At 45.4% G+C, this 8,220-nt stretch overlaps 1 protein-coding gene across 1 annotated transcript; it reads right to left on the bottom strand.

Annotated features, from left to right (window-relative positions):
• Positions 1 to 4,609: 4,609 nt before the first annotated feature.
• On the bottom strand, positions 4,610 to 7,347 carry OTUD1 (OTU deubiquitinase 1). The gene has a single exon (XM_049881835.1). It carries the CDS (start codon positions 7,248 to 7,250, stop codon positions 5,814 to 5,816), a length of 1,437 nt encoding a protein of 478 aa, XP_049737792.1. The 5' UTR covers positions 7,251 to 7,347; the 3' UTR covers positions 4,610 to 5,813.
• Positions 7,348 to 8,220: the final 873 nt, after the last annotated feature.

Below are 8,220 nucleotides of genomic sequence, written 5' to 3' on the forward strand. Positions count from 1 at the left end.
TTGCCAGGACTCAATTTGTAGTAGAAGGAAATACACTGATTTTTATCCCCCCGTGGGTCTGTTCTGATCCAATTCATGCGACTTGCCCAGGCTCCACTGACTGATAGAATAAGCATGCAGTCAGTAGGTATTGGACACAGTAGTCCAAAGTATGCTTGCAATCTGCCCAACGTCTCCTTTTCAAATGGCTACAGGAAGAAAACATAGCACAACTAGGAATTGCTATAGACTGGACTTTGGGACAGGTGTAACCCCTAAAAGTAAGCCAGAGCAACACCTCTGGTAGACAAGGCAACACCTTCGAAATTGCTTCAGATGAACTGAAGTTCTACTTTGAAATAAGTTCCCTTTGTTCAGCTTTTCAAAAGGTTTAAAAGATGACACAACGATAAAGTCAATAAATCTTGATTTTTGGTTTCAAAAACTATTTCGTCCACTATGGAATGCAATACTTTAACATCTTCTTATAACCCTATTTCTTTTTTAAAATGCCCAGAATTACTTTATTAGTGATAACTCCCAGTACTTTGAGTCAAATCATTGTTAATTTCATATCCACCCACCATTTCCCAAAACTCCCATTTCCCTCCAATTCATTTCTCCATTTCACAAATATATTTACTGATAACCTGGTCTGCTAGGTACTACATCAGAAGCCAGGGATTCAACAGGGAACATAACACAGTCCATGGCTGTTGAACTCAGTACATCTGGGGAATGAAACTGAATTAAATGCCATCTAGTTTCTCAGTGTCTCTTTGAGATAGTGACTGACATTCTAAAAAAAAAATACCAAACCTGTTGCCATTGAGTCTATTGTGACTCATGACAACCCCGTGTGTTATGAGCAAAACTGCTCCATAGGGTTTCCTTGGCTGTAATTTTTAATGAAAGCAGATCACCAAGCCTTTCTTCCAAGGTGCCTGTGGGTGAGTTTGAACCACCAACTTTTAGGTTAGCAGTCTATCACAAACCACTTGCTCCACTCATTGACAGTCTAGCGATGTAAAAAAAAAAAAAAAGTTAAGGTCTAGACTTACAATTTCCTGTGACAAATAGCTGTCAAATGTGAACATGTTTCATATTTTAAGTACACATTTTTTAATTTGTTCTGTACACTTACCTACGTATCAGGTTACCAGATGTCCCGAAAGTTTAAAACCTGTTTCTCGTCTAATGCCTTTTCTCTGTATTACCACGCTGAACGCCACGCTAAGATTTTAGAGTTCCACTTTCTCATCTTTTAGGAAATAAGGAAAAACATATCAATTTAAATAGTGAAAATATCTCAAGATCCTTTTGAGAAAATATTTACATAAGTTGAGACTAACCAATCCTGAAGTTCAGGGGAGCTAAGGCATTTCTTCCTCTCTATAAAATGTGGTTTCCGAGAAAAGGCTTGATACTCAATGAAAATTCTACACCATTAGGCACTGGATCACAGGTTTAGAAAAAAATGTAATTAATGTATCACATGTACACACCCTTTTGCCATTAATCAAGAATGATTTAATACTCAGTCCAATTAAACATACTGTTTTTTTTAATGTCTTAGAGAAAACAAATTGAGTGGAAAATGAACAAAAAAGTTCAGGAATTAGGTTTCTGCCAAAATATTAAAGTACTAGGCCATTTTAGTTTTTAAATGTAACTAGTTGAAAAACCACACTAATAGCCAGTTGTATCATAGCTTTTAATTTATGCACTACTTTAGTAAAATTTAATAGTATGCCTTTCATTCTGATTTGCCTGAAAACACCAGTTGGCATTACAGATTTTATCCTACCCCATTTTATGGAGAAGAATAAACACTAAAGAAACTTCAGCTCAGACCATCAACTGTTCCCTTCAGAATTTTAAGCCTCTTAGCTGCTTTATAAGAGTAACTGAAGGAATTAACTATTTAATAAATGTTTGCTAAAAGTAAATAAAAGCTAACCACATGTCCAACTCTTTTAACTGCTCAGTCTTCAGTGATCCAGGACTGCTGCTGCTAACAAACAAAACTGGTGTGGCAGTAGAGAATAAGTGTTGAGTATAAGGGAGCACTGAATCCTACATTTCCTCTTCAAAAACCAAGCCACAGAAAGAAATACACAGACCTTCTAGGCCAGACAGCTAAAAAACATGCTGCCCTGCAGTAAGATTTTAGGACCCATTTAATTTAAATACATTAAACTTCAAACAACAGTAATAACGACCAAAAACAATGTGTGTGGTTACATAGGTAGGTATGCATGCACGTATGTGTATAGGAAGGTATATGTGAGTACATGCACGTGCATGCATAGGTGTATCTTTAGGCATATGTACATACTATATATGTTTGTGTGTGCTGCATATACACCCATATATATAATAAAGCACATGGGGAACACAGTTACGGTGACTTCCTAGATACATCCAAACAACTCACGAGACTGGTTTACTAGGTTTAAAGGTTTATTACGACCATAGTCTCATGGGACAACTTTGTCAACTGGCATAACATAGTTCATAAAAAGAACGTTCTACACCCTAGTTTGGTGAATAGCGTCTGCGATCTTACAAGCTTGGGAGCTGCCATCTAAGATACGACTATTGGTCTCTATTCATCTGGAGCAAAAAAGAAGGAGGGAAACCAAAGACTTAAGGAAACCAGTCCGCACAACTATCCCACACGAACCACGGCCATTTCTAACGTGAGACCAGAAGAACTAGATGGTACCTGGCTACCACTACCAACTGTTTTAACCAGGGATATAATAGAAAGTCTCAGATAGAATGGGAGAAAAAATGTAGAACAAAATTCAAATTCCTAAATAAGGCCAGACTTACTAGACCAATAGAGACTAGAGAAACCCCTCAGACTATTGATCCAAGATACCCTTTCAACTTTGCACTGAAGCTACTCCTGGAGGTCACCGTTCAGCCAAATAATAGGTTGGCTTATAAAATAAACAGTAACACCCGCGAGTAATGTGCTTCCTTAAACAATCAACTATATGAGACCAAACAGTCAAGATTTACCCAAAAACAAAGATAAGAAGGTGAGAAGGGGAAGGGAAGCTGGATCAATGGAAACAGAATAAACAGAATGGAAATGAGAATGCTGATATATTATGAAAATTGTAACCAATGCCATAAAAAAAAATAGAACGTTTAAAATTGTTAAATGAGAACCTAATTTGCTATGTAAATTTTCACCTACATTTAAAAAAAAAAAAAAAACTTATGGGTCTTAAACCTTACACTATCTCCTGAAGTCTTCCTTAAACCAAACAATAATTTTGCTTAATTAGTAAAGAATATCTGCCCTGAGCATTGTGCTATTTTAAAGAACTATGTATATGGGATCATACTGACAACAGAAACTAAGAAGGTTAGACAGGAAACTTAGGGGGCAATGAATTTGTCACTAGGGGAAGAACAACTAGGAAACGGAGGTTGAGAATGGTTGCACAACTCAAAGAATGTAATAAATGTTAATGAATCGTACATGTAGAAACTGAATTGGTATGTGTTCTGCTGTGTATTTTCAACAAAAAAAATAAATTATTTTTTTAAAAATCACATTTCAGTTAAAATCCTTCCACTCCTGCCTTACAAGGAACTTCCCGGAAGAAATCAAAATCAAGGACTCGAGATTTTCATTTGAAAATGAAACAGAGCAACACAACAGAACCCGCTTAAAATAGTAACGGGCTCACAGAAATATTAATGCTTTTGAGGAACTTACACCTAACACATCTTTCATTCTGTAAATATTAAGAATTCCCAAATCTGACAGCTCTAGTGAAAAAGATAACCATATTTAGTAGTCACATAATTCAAATAAATGTATTTTTCTCCTCAAATTACCTTAATTAGTAAAGTCATGATGCAAAACTTATCTTCCCTTAAACAAAAAATAGATCCATGACTGGTTAACATTTAAACCTTTGAGAAGTATCTTTCCTTGATAACCAAGGCCATTCTTCCAAAGATGAAGTTCAACAACGAACTCCAGCTCAGGTGTGTCTATGCCATCCCGTCTAAACAACCGACTCAAAAATAAAAATTCCAATGTAGCTGTTTTTATTCTGCAATACTAGAAGACACACGCAGCATTACGTACACACGTGCATTTTTTCAACTAAACCTGCTAAAACATCTCAAAATTAATAGATTCATATGGTCCCAAAAGACCAGACTAGATAAAACTTAGGACACTGGTTGTAGTTACTCTTTAAAACATTAAATCTATGCTGAGAGTGCGTGGAACACAAACCTGTGACGTTTAATCAGACATTGTGCTGCTTAACAAAATACTTGCACTTCCCTGTTCAATAGCCAATAGGTGCATTTATAATTTTAGATAGGCATGATAATTAGAAGTAATGAAAGCAATTTCTTTAGTTACTCCACCTTTAAACTACACTTCACTGTGAGATTTATCCTTTTGAAATTGGTAACGATTACCCAATCCTGTTCATTGAAGCTTTAGAAAAACGCTCTCATTACTCTGGGGCAACTTCACACATGGAAAAAAAAGCAAACAGTGTGCATGTAAGAAAGGTTCCTAACAGAAGACATATCATTTTAAAATCACTTTATCCAAAAAGGCATTTAAAAGTAAAATTATGCATTTTATTCATTCATTCCATCAGCTGAGAATTGATCTATTGTACAAATACAGAAATGTACAAAAATCACAAAATGTTACAAAATAAAAAAGTACAAACTGCATTACTTAATAAATATGACCAAAATAGTTAATGTGGAAATGAGATAGATTTCAGGTTGGTAACATTGTTTGACCCAGCAAACCATATAAGCTCTGCTTACAAACATTTTTATATAATACAGGGCAATCCTATTTTGCCTTGAGAATATTAAGACAATATTCTCCTGCTATAAAATAACTGCCAAAGTTGGAGGCATTTATGCTATTAGTTTTTAAATACCTTGGGTGAATCCAAGTAGCTATACAAAGCAGGAGGCTTATCTTGTCACAAAGTTTTATACCATGTGAAAATCCTTCTATAACAAAATGACAAATACAAACTGAGAGCACCAGACAATCTACTTAAACATCAACCAGAGTACAGAAGAATCACTCTGCCATCTGCAAATCTCTGACTCTCATTCAAGTAAGTGCTGGTACTACCCCTAAAAAAAAAAAAAAAAAAATCTCCCCGCAACGTTCCCTTAAGTACTTCTTTAAAAGACTGACCATTTCTAGAAAAATAAAGATCCCAAAACGACAAATCTGTTTCCGTTTAAACAAAATGGAATGGGCCAATAATCTGATAACATGAACTCATCGATACCTATCTGAAATAATTATCTAAGAATTGTAAAATCCAAATTTCAACAACATAAAATAACTATTAAATCACAAACTCTGTTCAAAACGATAGACTTCATATAAAGCACTTCTCTGGAATTATGCCTGAAAGCTGTTTGTCAAAACGGAACACGTCACAGATGAAGGTACACCAATTTTTAAAAGTGTTGTGCAAAAATACATTTTTATAGAAAATAGACTGCCAGGAATGAACGAATTTACACTGTGAGAAATTAGCTTGCAAATCAAGTAGTGCTAACTTTATACAGCAAATTATAAATAGCAGTAGGATTACCCAAAGCTCTCATAAAACATCATTTAGGTGCCCAGCAATCTTCAGCTCTGGGGAGAAAACAGGAAAAAAAAAAAAAAAAACCAAGATTAAGGCATTACATCTACAGTACATCTACGAGGAAGTTTAAAAGTGCTATTACTCTGAGTTCGTGTAATTCTCCAAACACAAGCTACTTAGGCAATTTTCCCAGGGTGTTGGTTTTCAAACATTTCAAGAGCATGCATTTTGTTCAATATACATTTTGGATAGAGATATTGCCATGGATTTGGCAAGCTCTTCATCGCGTTTTCTTTGCACTTGAGTTTGTTTGCACCAATTGTCATACTCCGGGTTAGGGTATGAGTGATCAAATACCGCATCATAGTGTCCATTGCTGAGCCAACTGAGCCAAATACTAGGCCTTAGGGAATCCTCGGGGCCCAAATAGTGGATCATGGTAGACACGGTGGGGCTCTCCAACCTCCCTCCTGTCGTTAAATGTATATTCACATTCAGCATCTGTCCCATCGCCAGCAGTTCGGGGTACCCGGCCCACGCCCCGTCTTGGGCCGCGGCGATGAGAAACTCCCCCACGTCCCCCTCGATCAGGGGGCTGAAGTGGTCGAGATGATCAGCGATGTAGTGCACCGTCTGTTCCCTCAGCTCCCGGTGCAGGCTCTGGTTTCCGTACACCGTCTTGCTGACCGCTCGGTAGAGGCAATTGCCGTCGGGAATGATGTGAAATCGGTACTTATTCCTCTGTCGCAGGTACTTGTCCTGCTTCTCCACCTCCGCCAGGTACAGGGCCAGTTTCTCGTCTCTGGGATCCGACCTGGCGACGATTCCCGCCTCCGCCGCGCTTCTCTGGGCGCCCTCGCCGCCCCTCGTGGGGGGCGCCTCGGCCTCCGGGTCGGGCCGCCGCGCCTCGTCCGCGCCCGCAGAGTCGCCGCCCGTCTCCCAGCCCCGGGGGCTCCTCTCCGCCGGGTGCTCCTCGCTCCACAAGCCGGGGCCAGGCTCCGGGCTCCCCGGGGGCGGCCCGGGGCCTCGGTGCTTGGCGGCCGCCAGGGCCTGGCGGTGCTCGCTCAGTCGGAAGTTTCTGTCGGGCCCGTCCCGGGCCGCGTCCAGGCCGGCGGGCTCGGGGCCGTCGGGCCTCAGCAGCTCCTCCAGCAGCCAGGCGGAGGAGCCCCGGCGCGGCGGGACCGGGGCGCCGGGCGTCGGGGCCAGCAGGAGGCAGCGGCCGCGCGGGGCGGCGGCGGGCGCCGGGGCGCCGGGCTCGGGCCCGTGCAGAAGCAGCCTGTCGGCGCCGAGGGCCCGCACGGTGATCTGCGCCGTGGACGTGTAGTGCGGCGGCAGCGGCGGCTTGCAGGACCCGCCGGCCGGGCTGGCGGCGACGGCCGAGGCGGGGGCGGCGGCCCCGGACACCATCTCGAAGCAGGAGGAGAAGGCGGGCATCTTGGCGGCGGCGGCGGCGGCGGCGGCTTCCCTGGGCTCGGCGGCCGCGGCGGGCTGGCACTCACCGGTCTCGGGCTCTGGCGCGCTGCTGGCGGGTCCCGGCGGCTGCAAGGAGACCTTGAAGGGGGCGGCGGCGGCGGGCGCGGCGGCGGCTGCGGCCGTGGGACCCGGTGCCCCGGCTGGGTAGTGGGTGCAGACGCTGCTGTAGAGCTGCATCTCCCTACCCGCCGCTCAACCCTTATAGGCGCAGCGAGCCCCCGTGCGGGGACACACCCTCCGGGCCAGGGGGAGGGGGCCGGTCGCTGCCGGCCGAGAGCTATGACCCAGTGCCCCGAGAATAGCGATGAGCGAAGGGCCACCAGCAGCCTCCTGCAGAGCGTCAAGAACCGCAAATAGCGCCCGGGTCCCCGCCAAATTCCTGCTGCGCCACAGCGTGCGGTGGGGGCGGGGAGGCGACGCGCGCTCGACCCCTGCCGGCGCACTCGGCCCGCAGACCCGGGGCACCGTGCCCGCTCCCCTCGCTCCGGCCCGCGGCGGGCGCTGGGGACTGTCGGAGGAAGCCGCCCGCCCCGCTGGAGCGCGTCCCGCTGGCGAGAAGCAGTGCAGGGCGCGCGGAGGGGGCCGGGGGCGGAGCCGCGGCTTGTTTACCTCAGACCGCGCGGCCGGGTCACGTGGCCCCGCTGGAATGTGCGGCTCGTCGCTGCGCCCCATTCACTCGCTAGGGTTCGCCCCGCCCCCTCCGGCCCGCGCCCGCCTGCCGCTGGGCGTACGTCACGGGCGTGGCCGGCTGAGCTCGCCGCGCTCTGGCGGGCCGGGTGGCGGGCGCGCGCGCGGGGCCTCGGGCGGGGGAGCGCTAAGGCTTAATGGCCTGCTCGGCCGTGGGCTTCCTGGTCGGAGCCCGGGTGACTGCTGCGGAGCGCTTCGCCTGCCACAGCCACAGGTTTCCGCGCTGTACCGCTCTCGGCGGACTGGCGGGATAGGCGCTGTCTGGGGCAAGCTAGAGTGCTTTGAAAGCGTGCTTTTCGGAGAGGCTTCCGAACTCGGTGTGGAGGACAGAGCTGCCTTAAACGTGTTTGTCCCCTGCAGGTTCCTGGGCTATCACTCCTGCTTGCGTTCACCACTGTCGTCTTTTTGACCTAGTTTCTTGGGTAAAAACGCTAAAGCCTCGTGGTTCCCCCCGCCCGCC

The sequence above is a fragment of the Elephas maximus genome, chromosome 4 (genome assembly GCF_024166365.1).
Source record: "Elephas maximus indicus isolate mEleMax1 chromosome 4, mEleMax1 primary haplotype, whole genome shotgun sequence".
In the NCBI taxonomy this organism is placed as follows: domain Eukaryota; kingdom Metazoa; phylum Chordata; class Mammalia; order Proboscidea; family Elephantidae; genus Elephas; species Elephas maximus.

What these genes read in the sequence shown, in the direction of transcription:
- OTUD1 (XM_049881835.1), bottom strand. Translation starts at nt 7,250, where the DNA reads ATGCAGCTCTACAGCAGCGTCTGCACCCACTACCCAGCCGGGGCACCG.